Consider the following 25,886-nt stretch of genomic DNA (forward strand, 5'->3'; position numbering starts at 1 on the left):
CAGTCTTCTCTCCGGCCAAATATAATTAGAAAGATCACGAAATGAAGTGTTAAAGAATTGGAAAGGACATCAGAAGTTCAGCACTAAACTTAGAGGCCTAGACATGTGTTAAAAACAAGTCAGCCCTGTGATTGCTCCTCGTTGATAAACAGCTAAAATCTCTAGAATTTAATATTGTCTCATCTTTTCGCTTATACTTATGCCCTTATAAGCTAAATTTTGAATTTTCAATCTTAAAATTGGAGTAGATTTTGAGATTTTTTTCATCGTAGTTTATTTTTTAACCTTTGCTTTTATATCATTAAGAACATATGTAATAATAAATAAATAAATAAATAAATAGATTTTTTTCCATTTGCAAATATGTTGTTTGGCTTTTTTTATGAATAAGCCAAACGATCACTCCTTATGTATATCACATTCGATTTAAGTACTGTGATCAAAAGGCTAAGCACTCATCTATTGTGAATGGAAATTAATTTGTAATGGTTTCTTGTTGGGTGAGTCTTTGTTTTGTTGGCTTTGTGGGAATCGCTTTGACTTCAGTAAGTTATCTTAATTTTTCATGCTCAATAATTCATGCAACTTTGGCAGGTGTTTAAAGCCACTGCATGATGGTTAGCTCATATGTCTAAGCTTATGTATTCCATTCACTACATGTACTTGGGGATTTTGGAACAAGGCCATTCCTAACCCAAAAACTATAAACTATAAGTAGTTTCTATACTTGTCATCATATAGATACTATCTATAGAAACTATATATTCAATGGATGGTGTCTTCAAATTAAATTCACATCTAATCATCTCTCTTCTCTCCTTTTATCCACGTATCATCTTGTTTTTATTCTTGGTTCTTGTGTAGAGATGGTTTCTTGCATGAGAAATGGTTTCTTCATCTTTTTTCCTCTCTCCTCATTAACTCCCTTGCCACATAAGATTTTTCTGCATATGTAACAATGTGTTTAATGCTATAAAACTAGATGAGATGGAGGGTTGGGGATGACCTAAGAAAGGTATAGTCTTCCAAAGTGCGCCTCATGGTTATGAGTGTAGGGTGTCCGTATGTGAGTCGTGTGTGAATGATAAGAGCATTTGTGTTTGCATTGTGTTTTTCTTTAAATCTAAGGAATGACATTGCTTACTACATAACCAAAATTCCCTTGAGTAGTCAAAATATTCATGATATCAAATAATGTATTACTTATTCTGAGCAAAGTAAGAATATATTACTAGGAATAAATTAAGTGTCAAGTTTCTCAAAATAAAAAATAAAGTAAGTTATGGTTTGGGCAACCTTTTATTACCAATTTTTTTTCTTTCGACTATCCCTTAACCAATGTTAATTTTCACTTAGGACTAGGTGATTTTACCTTTGTTACACTTTGGATCATCCTAAATGTCTTTACAGGAAAATCAATGATCTCGATTACACCGGTTCTTGCATGTTGATTATCTAGCGAAGCTACATAAAAATGGTCCCAACTGAAACTTTGAAAAATAAAAGTGGCTGAATCTACGATTCACTCAATAAAAAATATACCGCATTGACAGCGACATATCGTTGAACAAATGGTGTGTGTGTGTGTGCGTGTGTGTATATATACACACACACACACCATTTATATGAAAGACTAACCAGATATTTGTTAATTTCTTCAATATGTAATATAGTTCAATAATTAATATGTATATCATGCAAACCCAGTACTTTATACATATATATGATTCATGCATTGCTGCTAGTTCCAGAATTTGATCCTACATGCAGCAGGGCCACACATTCTACAGACAGCAATCAGATTATGATTATCACATGAAGGAATCACTTTTTAGGGTTGTAATGTTCGGCATTAGCACTTGTGGCCTTCGGTGATATCTCATATCCTAAGCCTTTTAATATGCCTATATTATCTTATCATCCATCACTGCATGTATGCATGCATGCATCTCCTCTCTCTTTTACAAAGTTCCATCCTTTGCTATTAAGCTTTCACCCAAGAAAAAATTACAGTGAAAAATAATCCCCATCCTTGTGATTCTTGTCTTAGCCGACATTGCACACTAATTTTCCTTAAATCATCTTACTGATTGACGTACGTAGGCAAGCAACATGTTTTACTTTGGGTTTGTTAATTATCCTACGAACTTGATTATAAAACCATCTGATGATGGAGCAGAAATAAAGGAAGCAAGGTATGTAGAGTGCATCCAGGTAACACAGTCTCTGGATGGTTCTATACTAATACTACTTAATTAACTCTATAGTTAACACAAAGAATTCAATGGGAAAAAAAAGGAGGATAGCTCCTCATGGTGATAGCAGCTATCAGGCTGATCTAATCACTCAGCTCCATGGACCTGTTGTATTTTTAACAAGCATGGATATGATTACATTCCTTTTTGGAGCAATGGCAAATGAAGTGATCACAGATGACATGTGGGACAGTAATTAATTAAGTGGAAAATTATCAATAGGACATTTGGCATGTTTGGTTGTGTTCCCTACCAATTTGATGGTAATGTTAAATCTTGGGCAAGTTTGGCGCCACCAATGTTTTGATAGGATAGGATAGAATAGTATCAATAGCATGTACTATTTAAGTTGCAACAAAAAATTTGGTAGGGCAAGTTTTGATATCAAACTAAACAAACCCTTTAACTCTAATTGAGTAGCAACCTTCTAGTTTTTAATTGTTAAAAATTGATGGCCATTATTGATCACAAAATGTCATTCATTTGCTGAAATTTGAAACGCACGGCTATTAGCTAGGTTGTAATGGAAATATCAAATATGCATGGAGTTCCATCCATAATAAGAATCAGGGGCAGAGCTACATGTTTATGAAGTGAGCTAATGTACTCTTAATATTTGAATTTATGTAGTATTTTGTTAAGATCTAAAAGGAATTAGGGAGCCTAGCGCTCCACATCCACCCCTGATAGGTTTGTGACCACATTTCTTTACACTTTTTAAACAAAGAATAACATATACTGTAAAGGAACAGTGAAAAATATATATATGTCACATATTCAGTTAAAAAAATATCGTATATACTCCTTGCTGTCTTACAAAATCTTAATATTGAAGTTCTAAAATGTCTGGCCAAAGAAGTAGATTCCGGCTTCGTATGGTATTCTAATGGATCACAATAATATTGTTTGGTGCAATAGATTTTGCACAATAATATTGTTCGGCAAACTTTCTTTATTTAATCTATGTCACAAACTATAATATTGTAATGTTCAAAAACTATGAAAATTTTGAGAAAAACACAACAGTTTAAAACAAAACCAGGGATACATGTTTCCATTTTCATAATATCTTAAAAAAAATAAGCATAAAAGGACACCAGCCACAAACTGAGCATTCAACTATTGAAGATCTACTAGAAAATGAGGGTGAAAAACAAATATGGTACGGGAAATTTGACCTCAAATTTGAAATCAGTGGAACATCCTGCTATCTGATAGTTCCAATTAGGAAATTCAGCCTCGAAAAAATTATATTGCTACACTTATTTTAAAAGTGAGCAAATGTGTTCTTGGCCAAAGTGAAGATTTTCAGGTAATTTTTCCATCAAACGCTTTGGTTCTTACTACCAATTAATTAATGGATTGGCGTTGCTGTTCCTTTTTTTCGACGAGTGAATTAAAGTGCATTCTTCCCAAACTCCTGAGCGATACAATTTATGAAAAATTATTTATATATAACTTTTTTGGAAATCTTTTTTGAATATATTTTCAACTTCATAATATTAATTAATTCATTTGTACTGTTGAATAATTATCAGAAACCATTCGCACATTCAGTTATCCAGCATACCAGACTTTAATTAGTACCAAAATTACCACACAAGAATATATAGGTTTAGTTGCAGTTGTCGTACGTCTCGAATATTGAACATAGACTTTTCAGATTAGATAATACGTCTAATCAAAGTGTTGCGATTGAGTGGTGACACAAATCAAGCGAAATTATGCTAGATCAACATACTGCAGTCATTATCTTGTTGGAAGAAGCAACAGGTGTGCTTCCCGGTTCTAGACCAACCATGCATATGATTGGTGCTTGAGTTGATTGTTTGAGGCAGGTCTTAACGTATAGTTTTATGGTATAACTACCAAGACTGTATAACCGAGCCAGATAAGTTTTATGGGGATAAAACTCCTCTCATCTCATGAAAATCTCTTATTTGATGACCCTGCCAAGTCAGTAATTTTCCTGACCTGGCATACTATTAATTTAATATGCATAACACCCCATAAAACATGTATTGAGACTAGCTAACTTCACTTCTCCTAGCTGCCCGAGCAAGAAGACAGGCATCACTCTGTCTACTCGGCCAGCTCAGCTCAGAAGGGAGATGAGCATTTTTTTTTATCTTAACCCATAAAGGTGCTAGTTTTTACAAATAACCGGTACCTAATACCTCCCTAAAGGTGCCCGTTCTATGGGCACCTTAAGTATAGGTTCTAGTTATTTTTAAAAATTAAAACAATCAAAAGGGTCATCGGTCGACCGTTGTGGGACGTTGATTTTTACTTAAAACCAACACCTATATTGCCCACTGTATGAGTGTATGTTGTTTTAGAAAATCCGGCATATATAAGTGGGCCGATTGACCGAGAATTATTGATTAACAGTTGATGGACTCACTTATATATACCAATTTATTTTATAAACCATTACTTAAAGTTCGTGTGCCAAGTTATATATGCTTGTTTGATATTTTCGGAGACATTTGAATACCAGAAAATGGTCAGTACGTACCAGTTCATGAGAAGCCGATACCTACGAGACATTCCCTATTATAAGTTTGCCGTACTAATTAACTGTTGATTGTTTTTATCCACCACGCACCAGCTAACATGGTAGATTATCGACCTGTCGGTCTTGAAGTGATTGTAGTCCCATCACTGAACTGTTTATTTTCAGGATTCAGCACTTGAATTAATTAAATTAAGATGGCTTAGCAATTAATTGGTAGTGCACCTTATCTTAATATAGTTTACTGCAATTATTTATCGTTTAGGGAATTTTATGTCACTCATCGAGATGCGATTGTAAGATGCTTCCTGCATCGCAAAATTTATTTACTGGGGGCGTGCCTGATCATTTGGCCACTTAATTAGGATATTAATTATGAGTTTTAACTAAGCTTAGATGGACTAGCTTTTTATGATCCGGATCAACTAGCTAGCTTGGTAATAAAACCTCCTTTGCCTTGTGCTGACCCCTTTTTATTAAACAGAAATGGTATATGTGCAGAAGAAATAGTAATGCAAAACATCAAATAGTAATAAGAGACTTCATAGAGATAGGATTTTAAGGCTTGAATAGGCTCCAACACAACTGTAGATTGAAAAACTCACTTGAGTTGACAAGAATAATCCTCTATCAAAATTTTAGAAGTTGCATAGAACCACCAGGGGAGTAGGCAAAGGATATACCAAGTACATACCTTGCACTCAATGCTCGGTGTGTGTATATATATATATGTGTGTTACTGTGCTAAAATGGATTTAATAAATTATATACGATATTTTTAGACAGGCATATCCTTAGCTAAATCCTAGATTCACCGCTACATAGTCGTAAGGTAGATAGATATATATGAAAAAATAATAATACTAGAAAAGAGAAACAGATAGATAAGTAATTTTAATGCAAACACACGGTATTAAAGAGTAGAGTAAGTGAGTATTAAGCTGTGTGCCACCTAGATTATGTTCAAAATAAACAATACCACACTTTTCCTATTATGTTATATATATCAGCCACATATTTTGCCTTCGTCCATATGCATAAATAATGGCAAGACAACAGCCACTGGAAGGGATGACGTCACATTGGATTTAGGATGCCACGAGTAGAGGAAGTGGGAAGGACGGAGAAGTATTACGTATTTTTGATTAAAAAGTTGGTCTTATAGGCAGCATTATATCATCTACAATATTGTGTTAACTCATAAAATTAAATCATTAATTATATAAGTACGTATGCATACCATCCAAATATGACATAAAAAACATATTATCTAAAAAGTAAAGTACACGACTTGTCCCTTAACTTATTTGCATGTATCATCTAGATCTCCATAGTCCCATATGTATAACTCGTTGAAGTGTGATTTTGATCGTCTGCCATGAGTTTTCTTGAATCCCACGTGACGCTTACATGATATGCCACCTCATAATATATTTTATTATGATGATGTAGAAGAAAATAAAATAGAAAAATAGAAGAGACGGGAACTGATATAGGAAGGAGAAGGGAAAAAGAAAAAAATTATGAGTAGGCAATGACATTTCTACGCCTATTTGGCATACCACGTCACGAACACATGGAATTTTAGAATACCATGTCACGGACACATGGAATTTTAGAGAACTCGTGACAGTTTGAGACTATTAGGGGTCGGTCATGCTACACTTATCCAAATATAAAATGAAAACTATATTGTATGCAATGTTCACATAATATCTAGATATATCATAAAAGGTTTAATGTTCATAAATATCTAGATATGTCATAAAAGGTTTATTTAGAGACCAACCGTCTAAATATTATTCATGCCTGCACATAGCTTCAGATGCGCATGATAAATCCGTGTGCTCATCATCAACATGAACTGAGAAATGCTTCCTTTCATTCCTTTTCTTTTTTTTTCTTTTCCTTTCGGGTGCCTATTTTGGACGCCTGTGGTCAACCAACTTGGAGTGCCCTTTTGGCCTGACCTCGCCGTGATCATGATTCTCCAATCATGGCATTGGGCGCAGGTGAGGGCTATGGCATTTCTAGAGGCTACAATAACCCAACCTATTACCTAGCTAGCTAGCTACCACCCACTAATCCCTGATATATATTCGGTTACTCGTACACTGCCTGGATTAAGAAAGATAATCACATTCCAGAGGAGATCAGCATTCAGTTTAGGTTCACTGAGTGAAATGAAGAGTCTTGATATACAATGGTGCATTGACAAGATTCTTGCATCTCGATGTGAGCTTTGGCATGATTTGGATGTGGACACCTGACCTGACCTGACTCAATATATGTCAATCTGGTAATGGGAATATGTGCACTTATTCATGCACAAGATTCATTTATATTATTTCTATGGAAATTGGCTTTCGGCGCACCTTGATTGCAAAGCAATTTTAAGTAAATAATAATCATTACAAAGGAATACAATCATACTACTACCTAATAGGACAAATTAAGCTTCTTTTTTCTTTGGCAGCAACAGAAGGGAATGGATGAGTAAATGATGAAATTGTCGTACTTTTTGGCCTTTTGGGGCTGGAACATCCCAGGGAAAGAGATTAAGTGTGGCTCAAATAAAGACCAAGTAATAATGAATCTCCAACAATAAAAAATAGAGAGAACTCCCTGTTATACCATTGAAATTATACACAGTTCCTTCTATACCATGCAGAAAATCAAACTTTCCTCTGTGTCATTTACTTAATTTTTTCTTTCTTACATGTCATTGCCATTAACTTTTTCATCCATCTCCGTTAACTTATTTTCCTTACGTTCCTTCTATGCCACTACATGCCAAATGATCCGAAACATAGCATTGAAAATTGATATTTTCGAATAAAATTTAAAATTAAGACCGTAGAATTGAAAATTGATATTTTTCAAATAAAATTTAAAAATTGATATTTTCGAATAAAATTTGAAAATTGATATTTTCAGATAAATTTAAAATGACACGTAACATAGAATTAAAAATTTAAAAAATATCAATTTCCCTACTTTGAAGAGTACTAAGGAGCAATATTTGACCTCAGTCTCTAACTATCACAGCATGGGTATTTTTTTTAACCTTTTGAAAAATTTCAAAAACTAAAATGGTTTTAAATCTCTAAAAAAATTAAACGAGTAAACAAAGTGACAGAAAATCTCTAAAAAATTCTAAGTAGGGAAATTGTTATTTTTCAAATTTTCAATTCTATGTTGCGGGACATTTCAAATTTATCCGAAAATATCAATTTTCAAATTTTATTCGAAAATATTAATTTTCAATTCTGCTATCTTATTTTCAAATTTTATTCAAAAATACCAATTTTCAATTCTATGTTTCGGGTCATTTGGCATATAGTGACATAAAAGGAACGTTAGATGAAAAACTTAACCACAGTGGCACGTAAGGAAGAAAAAATTAAGTGAATGACATAGAGAAAATTTTGATTTTTTGCATGGCATAGAAGAAACATGGTATAATTTTATTGGCATACAGGGAATTCTCTCTAAAAAAATAAGATTGAGTATAAGGTGTGAAATTTGTAGAATAAGAACAGGAATATGGAACAATTGACCAACCTTTTTCTTGTGGAATAAGGATAGTTCATGCTGTCACGCATCATGTGAATGACCAGTGCAAAACATCCAAAACATCAGCATGTATATGATCGCAATTACAGAACTCCAATATTTTCCAAGAATGTACCGATTGAAGAAACGGCAAGTACCAATTGATTGTGATATGAGAGATGCAATTTGCAGATGAATTTCTTTCATCAAATAAAGTGCCAATTTCTTGTGAATTATAGAGGGTATAATGACAACACAACACATGGGGTATTATGAACGTTGATAAATCCATGGTGAAATATTTCAGCACTTGCAACTTTACGCAGGAAGAGTGTTTGGAAACAAATACTGAAGTAGTAACCGTTTAACCAATGTTAATTGGAAAGACGAGATGTGAGATGCAGAATCACTACAATTTACAAATTCAAATGTTGTACATAAAGTTCCACAACTAAACAAAAATGAGTACATGATGCGTACTAAGTCAACAAAACTAAACAAATTGGGATGTTGCTATAAAAAATGATCAAGCAAAATGCAAAAAATAATAATAATAAAAGACGCTTTGCTAGGAGAGAAAAGGATAGACAGGTTACATATGGCTGCTGTATCTAGCTCCATGGATCGTCCCACCCTTTGGGCCCCTCTCTCTTAACAAAATCTACAATGGCCCGAACTGCCTCTTGCGCCCTATTGGAGAGAGCATGATTTCCCCATTCTATTTCAACTTTCTCCGCACCACCCAACGCGCGACATATTCTGCAGGGATTATACAGCATTATTATGGTAGGATATCAAAGTATTATCTGCTAGTATGTTTGGTTTGCTATTTTCACCTGTCCACAAGTGCCCCCTTATCAACATATTCCGGGACATATTCATCCCCCATTGAGAAAATAACCTGCAGTCAAAGCACTTGCAAGTTGTAAAATTCAGCAGCTATAGCGTAATGTCTTCAGAGCTTACCTCCTATGGCAAATCTTAACTATGCCAACAAAATGTCTTAATTGCTCAATGCAACTAAACAATTTTCATACAGTAGGCCAGAGAGGGAAGTTTCTGTGATTTTTGTTAAGCTCGAAGTTCAATAACTTCCTTAAGATAACTGATTCTCCCATTTTATGAAGCGTTCAAGTATAATGTTTCCTGATTTCTATTTCATTAGATTGCTTAATGTGGTCAGAGAGAAAATAGAACCACCAAAATAACCCACTATGAAAATCATCTATGTCCAATTTATGCATGTATAAACTATGAAAGCCAAATGCTCAAATTTAGGTTCAGGACCCCGACTTTCTTCATTTTTTCCTGTTTTTTGTAACTCATTCAAGAATTCAATGTAATCAAGCCTATTTTTATCGTGTTATAGCATTGAAGAAATCAAGTGTACTATACTATTATATCTATGTGTACATGGCCAGAATATCTGACACCAGTGCAAATGCAAGCATTCAACTCTCAATTTGTAAAACAGACTCAGTGACAACAACTTAATTTAAAGGAAATATTTGCTGAAATAGGCATTGAGAAAACATCAAATATCTGATACTGAAGCAGTTGTTTTCCTTAGATCCAAGATGACCTGCTTGACATTGTTGCTTTATGTAGAGACATATACGAAGGACCATGAAAGGATAACCACCAGTGATCCATGTATGAATAGTCATCAGAACAGAATGATAATGAAAAGGTGAATGTGATATTCACCACCATTTCTAGCTATCACAAAAAAAAGTGATGTTTCCACGTGCATTGACAAAGCCACCAGTAGAAAGGAACAATACCTGGCACTGTGTCGTTGACATATGACCAAGTCTCTGCCTCAACTGATCTTCACTAAGATCTGAGCTGAACATGTCATCATCACCCATATATGCACAAAGAGAGTGGTACCTACAGATTATTTCTATGGCATTAGAGTACGACTGAAGAAAAAATGATGTTTGATTCGTTATGGACTTTTTTTTAAAGATCACAATGACTACCAAAGGATACTAGGAGATATGCTGAAAAATAGATCTAATAAAATAAAAGATATGGAACGAAAAGAAGTAATAGGATATTGGATGCATATGTATGTCAAGTGCTCAAGTCTCCTATGAAAACCATAGAAACAATACAGAAAGGTTAACTTTGCATCATTTGAAAAAACAAAGTTAAAAAGGTACTAGACTCAATTCATTATAGTTGATCATAAGCAACATTAAGTGGGAGACAAAAACAAATAGTACACATCATGTTAGTTATGTGCAATGATGACATATCCTTATATATGTCCTTATTAACTATAGAAGTTGGTTCATTGTTTTCATGTTTGTTCCATTCTTGTGGTTGAATTTTCATCATCAACGATTTAAACTTTTATCTGCAATTTTATTTGTTTAACATAACATAGAACTCTCCGATAGTACATAGTCCACAAGGACAAGCAAGAAATTCTGTATCATTGTCGTCATATTCATAGCCCATGAAGGCACAACAAGTTTGCACAGGTCATCATTGACACAGTCTACAGCACTATAAGGGATTCTACAAAACTCTGAACTAAAACCTATCAGGGGCATAACATAAGGTCAAACATCCAATAGAACCCTCATCTAACTCTTTACGTAGTGGTTGAAGCATACTGCATACATATCATTAATCAAAATACTGAATCCCATTAACTATCGTTTCAGTAATTAAAGGATGGAGTCACTGAAATTATTGTTGCCAACAAAAAGATATATCTTGTGAGCATAATGATAATCCCAGAATAAATTACTGTCACAATAGTATACTGTGTAACTCAGGCCTGGAAATTGATACCTGTAGGCAGTAATTGGAGCATCGGGATTTGCTTCCCTGGGCATTAAATCCATTCCATGGCCCTCACTTAACATTTTTGCTGCCAAATCTATCATTTCTGCAGTTTCAGGAAGTGTTGCTCTATACTCCCTGTCACTTACAGGGGCCTGAATATCATAGAAGTTGCATCAAGACATTGTTTACATGGATCTCCACATAAAGAAGCAATTATTGTCAACAGGTTACAAATTTGATCAGTTAGACCTTCATTAGGATGGAAGTTCCTATCATAGTCCACATTTAAATATTTACACATCACCACTTGACCATCCAAACAAAATGATAGAAAAATACCTGCAAAATGACGCCAGAAACTGCCTTGGAACATGCAAAATTTGTCCGCATGTAATGCACAATATCCTGGAATCCACGGAAGAGTTCATGTTATCTTTTTTTTCTATAGAAAAATAAAGTGTACAATCATATTTTTTTCTCAAGTAGTCAAGGTCTTTAAAGTTTAAACTTTCGAATTGCATGCTAGAGCCTCTTCATTAGCCTAAATGGGCCAATCTTGGTCCCAAATATGCCAATTGGAGCACAGTACTTGACCTGTCAAGCAGACTAAGTTGAATGTGGATATTTGACCACATGAGCATTCCATGAGGAGTGAATTCGAGATGCAGATGTTCATATATACCCCTGATATGCAATCCATTTGTATTACCTGTCCCAACTGAAAAGAAATGATATTTCTCTTGGCTAATGAAAATATGAGATCAAGACTTCTTGGATTCTCAAGCAAAGTTCACAATTTTGGTGGTTTTCGGAATTCCACAGTGCATTAGAAATTGGACAGTGAAAGGCTGATTTTTTTTTAGAGCAGATTAGACAGAGATAGTGGAGTAAAGCAAGATGGGAGCAGAAAGAGGGTTTATGAGTGATCCATTCACTTCTTCACATGAAATTAAAGATTTCATGCTATGAATTAACACTAAACTCTCTTCCTCCGATCTGAAGATTGTGAGCTTGAAAATCAGCTACAATTAGCGAGTTAAGTGGAGAAGCATAATTTAGGACTGGTTTGGGTAGAGTGGAACCAGTAGGGATTTGCAAGCAATTGAACTAGTGTGGGGATTAATATCCATGAGTACTCATGCATCTACAGTTTTGACAATAGTGGATGAATTTATTTTTGTATATCTCCCCATTTCATGGCTGTTCCTACAGTTGTGTGTCAGCAACATTAAACATAGTTATCTCTCAGCACAACAAATAAGAAATTATATCTTGTGTGGTACCTCTGTAATCTAAAGTGAAACGCAGGTGTCAAGTCCAAAATGCAGTTTTCGAGTTTAGGGGTCTACTTGACCACTGGGGGCAGGTTTGTAAAACCAATGGAGCATTTAATCTTCAGAGTTTTGACTATAAATAGTTCAGTGAGCATACCTGGCAACCAGTACTGTGACCAAGCAGTATTACTCCTTCAGAATTTTCTTTGTTTATCAAGAAACTGATGAGTTGGTCTAGCTCCAAGGCATCCTTCAACAAGAAAACGCATAATCAATATTTAATTCCAGAAAGAATAATTAAAATGACAAGGACCCAAAAAATCAATAAAATGGACAAACCAAACAAACGTCCTGCAGTAGAACAAGACAGATATCATTACTGTCAAACACCGTTTGCACATTGCATTCAACAAAGCAAAAAGTAAAATCAGAGGTTTGAATTGTCAGGTAATGCTGATTTTACAAAAGGAAATGCTGCTCTTGTTTCCCAAGTCACATGAAACAATAGGAGATACAAGCTGAGAGCCTACGTAAGGCGCCTTTCATATAACGATTTTGCAAAACCAGAAACCCAGAAGAGAAGTAGAAAAAGAATTGACCACCAAACTAAATATAGGTAGCTCAAGCAGCCACATTCTGCATACAGTACCTTTGGATAGCAAGTACAAATTCTCATGATTTCTTTGGTCATTTGAAAAATATAAATGATATTCCATAACCAGCTTTTTGTGGATGTGAAGTCAAATCATGTACTCCCTCTGTTCCATAATATTAAGATGTTTTGGTCCTACCTATATTCATTCATGGATCAATGAATATGTTTTATATATGGTCTAAATTCATTAGCATCCGTATTAATCTAGAAAGGTTCAAAACATCTTCTAATGTGAAACGGAGGTAATAATTAAGCTGGTGAAAGTATGGAATGACAAAGTTGTAAAACTGAGCATGCCCATACAAAAGAATAGGATGAAAATTGAACATTAAAACCATTCTTAAGCACCTCAATTCTTCTCTTAGTATGCCACTAGAAGAAGATGAATGCCTCACTAAATGCAAATGTGGTTCTTAAACTCTTAAGGATGAAAAGGTCAGTGTATGCATCATACTTGCTCTAAGCTGGAAATTCCATATCCAGTGTATGATGAAGAAAGTAATGGTTGGACCAGTGACCATTTCTCGACCTCCAATGCAAGTGACAAAGGTTCCAAGTAGCTGTAACATTCCAATATGGATTATAAATAATGAAATTAGTTCCAATCTAAACCAAGAAAAAATGATAGCATGTGAATTATGATTATATACTTACAGAACATACTGTGTTCTTTTCCCTATCGTTCTCTGATTTATCACTTTCCAGAATTTCCTCAATTTGTTACTCTCAATATATAATGAACTAGGAGCTTTAAATTTTATGCATATGCAGAGGAAATAAAATAATAACTACAACTACATTTTCTCATATTGATTTGGTCAAAGGGAAGTGATTGCATGCATGCGTCATGAAGTAATAAATGGTGATTATATAGCATATGTTTCCATATTTGCATGGATGCATCATGCCAAGATGAAACAACTTGCAAGGAGAAAGGCGGTTTTTTTTCCCATGCTTCAGAGTAACGTTTTTACAGACTAACAAAAACAATAACTTGGGTAACTGAAAGTACAGATACCAAACAACCTGATATCCTACGGAAGAAGCTACTACTAATTATTGCAGAGTTGTTACTGAAGCACCTGGACAGTACTCTAATGAGAAACTCATGAGAAATTGTGAACTTTCACTATTATAAATGGTGTCTTCTAATTGAACAAATGATATAGCAAAATATATAATGGAAGTACAAAATGCTAACTTACTCAGTTGCTAAAAACCCGTCTGTCAAACCACCGATGAAGATCACCTGGTGGTTAAAATCACCAGTTCTAAATGCAACCTGCAAGAGGACAGATGAATTTATAGAATAGACAGAACAGTACTAACAAACCATATCTAATTAGATGCAAATCAACAGAAAACTGAAGGGTGTTAAAGAAAGCATGCAAAATAACAAGCATAGACATCTGGGCTCCTTGGGTAGTTAAAACTAGGGTAAAGTCTAGTTTGGGTCTTGAACTATTGCCACGTTCGGCCAAGGGGTGTTAGTTAACTTATGTGTGGCACAGAAAACGTAGTAATAGATTAGTACATGATTAATTAATTATAAATTATTAAAAAAATATAAAATAAATTAATATAATTTTTTAAAACAACTTTCCTATAGAAAATTTTTGCAAAAAATATACCATTTAGCAGTTCGGGAAGCGTGCGCACGGAAAACGAGACAGATAAGTTATCTTATACTAGGGGCAAGAACGCGGCCTATTATCGATGTCCTTTTTCAACCTAAATTCAATAATCAGTTATTGTTACCCTCAACTCTCAAAAGAAAAGCAATAACACTCTAGAGTCTAGACCTTATTCTAAACTGGTTTTTATTGACATGGCAATGGTTTTCAATAGTGCAGACTCCTATTGCGCATGTTTTGCTAATGTGGATGCCACTTAGGTCCGCATCAAGAAAACTTACCTAATAGAGGATAGTCAGCAAAAATCATTGCTATGTCAATCAAAACTACCATGGAATCAGGTTATGGATGTTATTTTTGTAGTTTTGAAATACGAGTGCAGAATAACTGGTCTTTAAGTTCAGGGTGAAAATTGGACATCAACGAGTGTGAGGACCAAAAGAATTTGGATTTTACCATAAACCTATAATAATATAAGTTTCCAAGAGATTTCAAAATTCCAATTAGATTCTATGGTGTGTAAGAGGGTATCTCTTATCTTCGGAATAAGTTGCCAACAAATCACAATATTGCAATCACATCCTAGCATGATATAAAGCTGCGCTTGCTCTACAGGCTTGTTACCAACTAATCATCTTATAAAGTCACAAATGGCAATGTGGTAGTGCACAGGCCAAACACAGGAAAGATTGCAGGTGTAGACTGACAGATTATTTCATTCAGAGTTGAGACTCTCACTGTACTACAACAAAAGGTGTCTATGCAAACTTAGCCTGCGGAGACTTGTACGCTTATTTTTCTTACCGTATGAAAGTAGAAAATAAATCCTCCACACACACACACACACACACGCACACAAAAGAAAAAAAGTGCTACTATGCACAAGGACCATAGGCCAAGCAGGGTCCGCATTGTATATTCAGTAGGCATTCTTCCACGCAAAGAAATGATACAGATGCAAGGAGACAAGACACAAAAAGTTAACATTGTTTGTAGTAGCACACAAGTTGAGCTCCCAAAAGGCAAACCCCTCTAAAGAAAGAACGCTCCACGGAGAAGATCCCCGCCCGCATCGCATCTCTCGGAAGGAGCTGATTAGAGGCATGCGGTAACCGTGTAGAAGATTCTAGAACCGTCTAGACCGACGCAGCTGCGAGATGGAGTACCGCAATGCGAGGAGAACCTTCGAGCTCTAGAACCTTGTGGAATCCACGAGGCGGGCGAGCTGTACGAAATCCATCACCCGAATTGGGGGGGGGGAGAGGGGGGGTCGCAAACAATGAAGAAGAAACGATCTCCAGATCTCCGCCGCAAGCAAGCGACGGGGAGATGCAGCCGGATGCGCGAGGCCGGGGGGGTGGGGGGGGGGGGTGGTTCGGACCGTACCTGCGCGGACTTGGGGCCGTACTTGAACAGCGTCCCCTGGAGCTGCCTCCTCCTCCCGCCCGCGCCGCCGCCCGACCCGGCGCCAGCCACGGCGGCGACGGCCCCTCCGCCACCCCTAGCCTCGGAGAGAGGAGAGGGCGCGGATGCGACGCCGCCGGGGGGCATGGCGGAGGAGGAGAGGGCGGTGGGGTTGGAGGACGCGGCGGCGCGGGCGATGCCGGAGAACCAGGAGGAGGTGGAGGAGGATGAGGTCATGGCGGCCGCCGGCGGCGAGGTCACCGCATCACGGGAGGGAAGGATCGAACGCACGCACGCACCCACCACGACTCGGGACTCGGGATGATGAGCTGGTCAAATTTCGTCGAGATCTTTTGTTTATTTTTTTTATTTTTGGCAATACTAGGCAAACCGTATATTTATAAATAAAAGATAATTTATAAATAAAATATTTTCTCTATATTATATAATATAATATTTTGAGCTTGTCTAAAATTATATGTATTAATGTATATGTTTTATACATGTATGTAGATTTATTAACACTTAGGAATTTAATCAAAAATAGAAATCCTTATATATGGAACAGGGGAATATTTAATATGTGTTTTTACTAATTTAAAAGATAAGGCTAAAATATGTATTATGAGAGAAAATCTTAAAACCTATGCTCCAAGTTTAATATAAAAGTTTTGAATTTTGGTTTATAAACATAAACAGAAGCGAAAATATAAGGTTATTTATCTTCATTTTTAAGGAATTATTGGTTGAGAAATTTTCGGGGGTGACGTGCAGCCGCATGATTGGGTACGTTAATCTCTCTGGTTGGTGGTGTCGGCCTTGGTGTCATGACTGTCATCTCTTTTGTTTTGTTTGTTGGTTGGGTGTTTGGGGATATGATTGACGCTTCACAGTCCTCCTAACACAAGATTTCGAGAAAATTGTTGATAAAACAAATTACCGATAAAATCCGGAGAAATTTTGTTAAAGATTTAAGTCTCAGTTTGTATTTCTTTTTAAACTAGGTCAGAAGACCGAGCAGTTTGGTTTTCATGGGTTTTGTAAATCATGTTTGAGATTTTCTTTCGTTTTCATTTGAAATCACCCTCTTGCAAACAGAGAAAAGGGACATTTATAACGTAAATAAAACAAACAGTGGTATATTGTATTTCATTGAATTCAGATTCGTCAAGAACGAAATTGCAGAATGTATCATTTCGCAATAGTAAAATATATTCTAAATCAAATGAGACTTACCAATAATTGTTTCTCAAAAAAATGGATCAACCAATCAGAGGATTAGTCAGCTCAAACACTTCTACACCGCCTTTACGGTGGCACAAATATGCCTACTTAAGGTGGTTTGAGGAGGTGGCTGGCTACTGACGGTGGACCAGATGGAGGTAGATATGCGGTATTAAAAGGCGTATCGAAAAGTGGCATCATCGTCTGCTTCATCGTTGCTACTAGTGTTGGCTCTATGATATTGGACTACGATGAGGTGTGAGGTGTATGGCCAACCGTCATAGCAGGAGGCGATGATGGATCTACTCACATGGGGTCGTGCTAGGTCTCTGATGGATCTCTAACTAGCATGAGAGTAAGGAGGCATGCTTTTATGATACGCCTCAGGTAGAAAACATCAGTATGATGCCATCGTTTGCAAGGTGGGGGCAATGACTAGATCAACCATGGAGGAGGCATATGCAGGGTGTTCAAGACTCCTTGCGTTCTCATATTTCGGACGATGGGATCAATTTTGTTATCATGACCACCGACGCATGACACCTAGAGAGGCCAAGGAAACCAGCTAAATGATAGGGAACACACACTTTCTTGATAGGGGTGTTGCGATGCTCTGTTTCTGAGCCTTGTGATAATTTTCCAAGTGAAAAACCTAGTGAGGACAACATTCTAAATATTGTGAACTTTTCGAAGGTGTTAAATGTGGTGTCTTGTGGTGGGGTCCCTATCAAATAAGGTTCAATGGCAACGGTTATAACAAAATCTAGTCGAGCAACTGACCTGTGTCTTAGTTTCAAATGTTATCTTTCGTTTCACTTCGGTTCACGTCTATCGCTCATAGTGATGGGATGCAAATTCAATCGATACAAGGATTGACTACTAATTTTGGAGATTTTGTTTTACTTATTTGAGAAAGACAAGAACAATATATAATTAGTAAGTTGTTAGGACAAACAACGGCTAATGCCAATCATAGATAGAAATATATGTCTTTAGGTGGCATATTATAAGTAGATTTTTTAATCAAGTTTTCATTTTATTATCTATAGTTATTTTTTTGTAATATATGTAATAATTGGATCTAGCTTTTTTTAAGGCAAATGCTAAAATTAATTTCATCATTAAAAAATCAAGTGAGACCTGCCATGTTAAGGCAATATATGTTCAGTTTAGTGGAATCTCAACCTATAAAAATAGAGAAAATGGAGAAATAGGAATGCATGTATACATTAATTTATAGGAATTTTTTAAGAAGAAGGGTAGGTGTAAAATTCCCTTTATTGTCTTGATACAACTTGTAGAAAATAAAAACTTTTGTAATTCTCTGTACTTTAGGAACCTAGAAACCAAATAACACTCATATGGCTTATTCCTTAGGATTCCAAATGCTTTGTTTTTTCTTTGAAAACGAATAAGCCCTAACAGGGACGAGTAAACTTTACCGTCATATGGAAACCAAAAAAAATACTTTCTAACAAAATATTATAAAATACTCTCTCCAGAGAAAATGAATTCATAGCTATAATTTCGTAATTTTTCCACTATATCCTTTCCGTGGTATAGTCACGATGTCATTACAGTGTGCTCAAGAACGCGTGAACGTCAGCTCAAAATTCTACTCCTATCTAGTCATGATTAGAAAGGGAATGAATACCTTTTTTTTTAAGTTGACAATGAAATTGGAAGCGACTTTATACCCAATTTATCATGAACTTCAATGATGGAACCCATCGATTATTGAACTAACATAAAGCAAGTATGTTCTCCATTGACATCACTTGCTTATGTCGTGTAAGCATCTTATTTTATTTTTATATTGGCCCCAGCATGTCCATGGCACAAAAATGATCTGTATCAATCATCTTGGGCACGTGTGATGTAGCAGTAATGGATTCATAATCTATTTTATCATCCTGCTGCTATTAATCTTATACCAGTCTCAATACATATTTCATGGGGTGTCATGCAAATTAAATAAGGTGTCACATCAATAAAATTGTTGACTTAGCATAGCCATTAAACAAGGGAGTTTCATGAGATAAGAGATGAGTTTCATCCCCATAAAACTCATCTCGCTCGATTACCTAGTTTACAGTCTTGTTAAATATGCTATGAAACTATGCATTGAGACTGGGCAGGATAATACATATAGGTAAACTTTATTCAGATTAAGTTGACAACAGCTCATCTTAGATGTTAATACGTGAAAAAAAATACTATTTAATACTCCCATTTCCCCTTCAGTACAGTACAAGCCCCCTCTTTTATACGAGTAGGATATATTCAGAACAAGCTAATAAAGTGACAGAAAACACTAGAATATTCTGGTCAAGCTTCGGTGATTAAAAGAGGTAAATTGACAAATACTACTACTGTCATCACGTTGTCGTGCTTGTGCTGATTTATCACATTATCAAAGCATCAACCCAACCAGGGCTGGTTTCCCAAAACACCCAAAACACAAGCCTCGGACAGGGCTGATCTCATCATCATTAACACCAAGCACCATTGACAAAAGTTTGAAGCAATCATTTTCCTTGTATTGCTACAGCTCGACATGATGTAAAACCTACAATATATTTATCAAATATGAGACAAAAACACAGTTCCCTCTTTCAAACACCATGTAAAACTCCTATAACTCTATCATAAATTCATCTTTGACACCACAAACCAAAATCTACAACAACTAAGCAAGCTATCAACATGAACAAAAAGAAAAATCACAAAGTTTACAGCAACAAAGATTTAACTTATCATTCATCCAGTTGATCATTGGTGTGTGCAATCGACCACAGGCCCTTGAACATCCCTGCCGATTGCAGTGAGAAATCTGAGACAACCGTGAACAGCTCCGGCAAGCTTGTCCTGAGGAGGTTGAGGGACTTCTCCCTGACCACCCTGCACTGCTTCACATACGTCTCCTCCAACTCCTTCATCGAAAGCTCCATCCTTTCCATGGCGGCCTTCCGTTCCACCATTGGATCGGCGCGCAGGCCATCAGGGTTGCCATCCTCAGGAAGGATGCCTGCTGTTTTGTGCATGTACTTCTGTGCCCAGTCGTCGAACTGCCTCCTCTTCCTCCCATGCTCCCTCCTAGTATCCTCAATTTTTAACCGGAGCTTTAGTTCGTCCTCCTGATGAACCAGGATCGTCTTTACGATCTCTGCGAACGTGTATATCGCCTTCTTCGCAGCCTCATCGGGGAGCTTTCCGAGGATATCATGCCAGGCATGCAGCAGCCTCTTGATGGGAGGTGTGGTCTCATGTGGCTGAGATGAGTTGGGCTTCAGGTTGGTGTCAATGGGGATCACATTTAGCTTGATCCAGCTGTAGAGGCTCCCCACATACTGCTTCTGGTAGGTCATGAACTTGTCGAACTGAGCATGCCAATCCTGAACAACGTTATACAGCTGCACTGTCCGATCATGGTGCTGATCGCTTGTTTCGCGTGCAGCAACGGAGATGTCCAACGACTTGAGCCCTGAGATGATCCTCAGCTGTGTTTTGTGGTGAATGTACATTGTATCCCACATGACCCCCATTCTGCCATGGTGAAGAAATCAACACAATTAATATTTCTTCAGACTCCAGAGTCTAACTGGTGTTTTTTTTTTTGTTACTGAAGTCGTTAGAAATCATTATAGAAGAACAGTAGAGAGTGTTTCACTGAAGAGGTCTTACCCCTTCACAAGTTCAAGAAGTTTCGGGTATAGTTGGTGGTCTCTCAGACGGTTGATTTCTGCAATTGTTGACTCCATTGTTTGCATATCGACTACATATTTTGTGTGCAAGTGACTAACAACAGACTTGGTCTTCTCGAGTGACGAAGAACTGACACCACGCTGCTTCTTTTTGTTGAGAACAGCTAGCTTCTGTTGATACTCCCTTTTGATAACCTCAAAATCCTGTCTCAGATGTACACAGAAAACAGTTTATATCATCAAACAAATGAAAGTGGTCTAGCTTCAATCATTTTCACATCCTAGGGCCTAGAACATTGAAGCAATCGTCCTTTCAAAGGAAAAACAACATGGATAGGTAATGAACCTAGATTAAAATGGCTAGAGAGGTTCACATAACAGATGATTGCATCACCATGAAAGCCCACAAATATAACAGTAAATGAACTTAACAAGATATAGCAAACTAGTAGCAGAGGTCATCATTTATGTGCTGAACAAAGCAAATTGCAAAATTATAGTTGTGAGAGAATGCTCTTGAATTTAGCAATATCTAATCTAAGGTTTTACCAACGAATGAGTGGTGGTTGCAACTTGCAACGATTTATATTCTGACTTAGTGGTAAACAAAAACTTCTTGTACCTTGACTTCATGGTATAGTTTCTTCTCCCATGCATGCAGCTTATCAAGAGTGGTAGCGTGTGTCTCCCATTCGTCCTCGTCTAGTTCATTCCTCACATTTTCAGGTTGTGGTATCCCTTTAAACGAGCGATTCCAAGTGATTACTTGCATCACTCTGGCAGAATGGTCCACAAATCCTAGTAGGACAGAAGAGAAATCCCATTATATTTTAGAAATGGAAGGAAAACAAAGCTATAAATTCCTGTTTCCTCAAGAATGGTCCACAAACCCTAGTAAGATGCATCAGATATATGACATTTAACAATGGTAGGAAATCAAATTACTCTTGAATTCTCAAAAGAAAACAAGGATTGAGTATGTGGAAAATAATCAAAGCGAGCACTCAAAAAACAAGCAAGACAGAGACTGCTCAACTGAACTTGAAAATGAATCATAAGGTACAGGTCATGAACAATTTAAATGTGAACGGCAAATAACTCATTCCCCTGTACCACTGACCCATGTGGATTGCTATCATTGGTCCATTTCAATAATTAACAAATGCAATCATTCTGCTGTTCTTGACACTACAGATTAGTAATGTATTCATCAGAGTCTTACCACTGTCGTGTGGAATGGGTTAACACTTCTTCCATAATCACTATTAAAACCCTTCCCTGAAATTTCCTAACCGAAACTTGCTCGAGCATATTCCACCAAAACAATTCCACCAAATGTTTCATAATTCTATCCAAGTGAAGAAGGTTCAAATTTTGGGATAAATTTGATTAGTTGACACTTTCTCCGTTACTTAAATTATTTATATTGACTAACACTCCTGAGTATGACATGTGGGACCATGAGTCACTCACGGCGGGTCGAGATGTCAAATAATCGAACCTCACTCTTGGTAGTGTCAAAAAAAATCAAATCTCACAAATTTTGGTGAGAAAAAAGATTCTTTTTTAGTGCCGGTATGAAGTAATCTGAATACTGAAGTGAATTCGTCGTGTCGGTGAGGTGATCGGAGGAAGGAAGGAAGGAAACCTCGTGTCTCGGCGAAGTTGGAGTGGTAGTGCATCCGCGCGGCCTCGAGCAGCTTGGACACCTCGTGCGTGCTCTGCGACGCCTGGAGGAAGTGTTCGTCGAGCGCGCGGAGGATGTCGCCGACGCCGAGCCTGCCCGGCGGCGCGGCCAGCATCACCGCCTTGGCCTTCTTGCCCTCCCCCTTCCTCGCCGCCTTCTGCGTCAGCGCCCGGCGCGTGGTCGCCGCCTCGGCCGCCACCGGCCTCTTGCCCTCGGCCACCTCTTTCGCTGCCGCCGACTGCGGGGGATGTTCCTCTGGCGCGGGCGGCGGTTGCTCCCTCCGCTCGGCCGCCGGAGCCGACGACGAGGACGGCTCGGCGGCGCCGGTGTCCAGCGTGGGCTGCAGCGTGGGGTCGAAGAAGTAGTCGTTGATGAACCCGGCGGCGGCGTCCGCCTTGTGGTCCGTCTCTGGCGGCAGAGGCGGCGGGGAGCGCGAGGGAGGAGCCCGCTGCGCGGGGAGCGGCGGCGGGGGCTTCAGCTCTTCGTCATCGTCGTCTCGTCGTCGACGTCCGGCGCCGCCGTCACTTTCCCCCTCCCTCTCTCCGCCGTCGTCGTCCTCCTCCATGATGGGCGCCTCGCCGGAGGGCTTCTTCTTGATCACGCGCTGGAGGTGCAGGTCGGGCGCGCTCAGCGACCTCGCGAGCGGCGCGTGATCCTCCACGGCGTCGCCAGGCGGCGGCGGAGGCGGGGGCAGCACGGGCGGCGGCGGGGGCAGGAGCGCCAGCACGGGCTTGCCCTCCGCCGACACGAGCGCCGCCGCCTCGGCCGACGCCGACCGGTGCACCCCGCCACCAGCCCCGTGCGCCTCCCCTTCCCCGGTGGCGTAGTCGGACAGCGCGGCGCCGACGTTCTTGAGCGCCGCGGCGTGCCCGGCGTGCGCGCCCGCCAGCGCGTGGCGGGCCTCGACGGCGTCGCGCAGCAGGTGCTTCCGCTCCCGGCACCGCGCCACGGGGCCCTCCGCGTCCTCCTTGGACTGCGCGCACCCCATAGCCTGCTGCGGCGGCGGCGGGCGGACTGACTGGGCTCTGCTTGCGGTGGTGGCGGTGGTGATGGGCGAATGAATTTGATGGGGGGGGGGGGGGGTGATCCGAAGGTGTTCGATGAAAAGACGATCCTTTTGGGGAAGAAGAGAGGGGGTGCTTTTGGTGCTTTGGAATAAAGCGGATCGGATGGGGTGGAGGGCCACGCCGTTGCGAGGGACGTTGAATAGGACCCCGCATATATATCTCCACTTGTCCCCATCGTTTACTCTATTACATAAAACCCATGCACCCATACCATAACATCCCCACGATTTTGACATTTTGATCATTTTTTAAAATTTATTTTATAAATAAGCCTCTAAAAAAATATTACATAAATGGATCGTTTTGACGCATGCGTCAAGGTTACCGTTGCTGACGTTGCTGTCATCCGGCCAAGTAAGCATAACCTAATGGCGTGTATAGTGCTTAGAGGACAGCGCCAACGGTATTGACGTTGTCCTATTCAATGTCGGTGCCAATAACGTTGGCACGGTCAAAAAGGTCCATTCATGCAATAAATTTTTTAAGGATCAATTTGTAAAATAATTTTTGAAAAGGACCAAAATATCAAAATTCCAACATAACATCCACTTAGTCCTATAAGCATATATACATGTATTCTATCCCTGTGCTAGAATTTTTAACTTGTAGCCCTTTCAAAAAACTTTAATCGTAAATAGACTCTTAAAAAACTTCAACAAAAAATGGATCTTTTAGCTCGGCGCCAACGTCATTGGCGTCATGGTCTAATGTCTCAGCACCAAAGACGATGGTATCGACAAACTTGGCCTTCGAGATGGCTAAGTCATTGATATGGAGAAGAACGGCGCCAATGTCAATGACGTCGAGGATCTGTTTATAAAAAGTTATAATAAAGGACCTATATGTAAGAATTTTTTTACAAATAGGTCCTCGGTACCAATGACATTGGCGCTGTCCTTATCCGGAGGACGGCGCCAACGATATTGGTGTTGTCCTATTCAACGACAGTGCCAATAATATTGCCCCGTCAAAAGGTCTATTTGGATACTAAGTTTTTTAGGGGTCTATTTATAAAATAAGTCTTCAAAACAATACCAAAATGTCAAAATTGCAGTATCCCTATGAGTATGGTGCTAAATCATAGATTAAAATCTTGGTGAGCTGGTTTTATCTTAAGAAGCTTAATCAGTTGAGCTCTACACACTCTAAAGCCACCACCTTAGTCTACTTCAGCTACTCTAGTTGTGCAGGTGTTGAAGCCACCCTTACATGTGCTAAATGGAATGGTTTTTTGTCAGATTACAAGACATTTTATTTACAAATTAAATTAGTAATATTGTACTTCTACTCTTCGTGGTCTAAGTATTTAGGATTGAAAATAATTTAAAAAAAGTAAATTTCACAAAACTACATATACGTCAACAAAATTGTTAAAAACTATAGATTTAAGAGTTTTATCACAAAATTACGCATTTAATTTAAATTTATCCTAAAACAATATTTGAGGCCAAGTTTTAATATTAAAATAATAACAAAACTACATATTTTAGATTATAAATCACTAGCCGTACTAACAAGTTTGAGCTATAAAAATGCAGTTTACTACTCAATTGGTGCTAAACTTATAGGTTTGTGATAGTTTTGTTACTGGACATGTTGTTTTGTGATACCCAATATTAAATATTTAGTTTTGTAACAAATTTTTTATTAAATCTATAAATTGTGATATAAAACATTAACTATATATAGTTTAATTTCATTTATTTCTCTTTGTAAATATTATTCTTTAATAGAAAGTACAATAGGAGGCTCTCGTGTTCTTTTTGATAAAAAAAAACTCTATACTTTGTGATAGTTTAGTCAAAGTGTATGTAGTTTTGTGACATTTACTTATGAGAAAACGATTAAAAAACTACTACCAACACATTTTTTAAATTAGCACGTGCTAATTAAAGGGCGTACTTATTTGTGTGCTACGCTACGTATGTATACTCCCTCCTGTTTCATTATCTCTATAGTTTGGATAAGGTTGAGATAAACTTTGAAAACACTAGGACATGAATAGATTATTCTTATGAAGTATTTCATCTATTTCATATTGCAAAATGTTTTGGCTATATCTAGATTTATCTACTAATCAATGTATATTGATTGTATGTACATAGATTCA

At 37.9% G+C, this 25,886-nt stretch overlaps 2 protein-coding genes across 2 annotated transcripts; both read right to left on the bottom strand.

The window, feature by feature from the left end:
- Positions 1-8,623: 8,623 nt before the first annotated feature.
- Positions 8,624-16,462, bottom strand: LOC102701092 (UPF0613 protein PB24D3.06c). Its single transcript, XM_040526153.1, has 9 exons — positions 16,077-16,462; positions 14,262-14,338; positions 13,511-13,616; positions 12,559-12,651; positions 11,467-11,532; positions 11,134-11,279; positions 10,110-10,218; positions 9,162-9,226; positions 8,624-9,084 (listed from the first exon to the last, which is right to left on the bottom strand). The coding sequence occupies exons 1-9, from the start codon at positions 16,329-16,331 to the stop codon at positions 8,937-8,939; spliced, it is 1,065 nt and encodes a 354-aa protein (XP_040382087.1). The 5' UTR covers positions 16,332-16,462; the 3' UTR covers positions 8,624-8,936.
- A 3,088-nt stretch (positions 16,463-19,550) lies between these two features.
- On the bottom strand, positions 19,551-23,768 carry LOC102701368 (protein ROLLING AND ERECT LEAF 2-like). Its single transcript, XM_006658333.3, has 4 exons — positions 22,671-23,768; positions 21,645-21,820; positions 21,003-21,226; positions 19,551-20,864 (listed from the first exon to the last, which is right to left on the bottom strand). Exons 1-4 carry the CDS (start codon positions 23,695-23,697, stop codon positions 20,075-20,077), a joined length of 2,217 nt encoding a protein of 738 aa, XP_006658396.3. The 5' UTR covers positions 23,698-23,768; the 3' UTR covers positions 19,551-20,074.
- Positions 23,769-25,886: the final 2,118 nt, after the last annotated feature.

The sequence above is a fragment of the Oryza brachyantha genome, chromosome 7, assembly GCF_000231095.2.
Source record: "Oryza brachyantha chromosome 7, ObraRS2, whole genome shotgun sequence".
NCBI lineage: Eukaryota > Viridiplantae > Streptophyta > Magnoliopsida > Poales > Poaceae > Oryza > Oryza brachyantha.

Coding starts and splice junctions, on each gene's coding strand:
- LOC102701092 (XM_040526153.1), bottom strand. CDS start 16,331: ATGACCTCATCCTCCTCCACCTCCTCCTGGTTCTCCGGCATCGCCCGC. Junction 14,339..16,076: donor ACGGCCCCAAGTCCGCGCAG/GTACGGTCCGAA, acceptor GTCCTCTTGCAG/GTTGCATTTAGAACTGGTGA. Junction 12,652..13,510: donor GAATTTCCAGCTTAGAGCAA/GTATGATGCATA, acceptor TTCTTGTTGAAG/GATGCCTTGGAGCTAGACCA.
- LOC102701368 (XM_006658333.3), bottom strand. CDS start 23,697: ATGGGGTGCGCGCAGTCCAAGGAGGACGCGGAGGGCCCCGTGGCGCGG. Junction 21,821..22,670: donor CAACTTCGCCGAGACACGAG/GTTTCCTTCCTT, acceptor CTGTCCTACTAG/GATTTGTGGACCATTCTGCC. Junction 20,865..21,002: donor CTTCTTGAACTTGTGAAGGG/GTAAGACCTCTT, acceptor TCACCATGGCAG/AATGGGGGTCATGTGGGATA.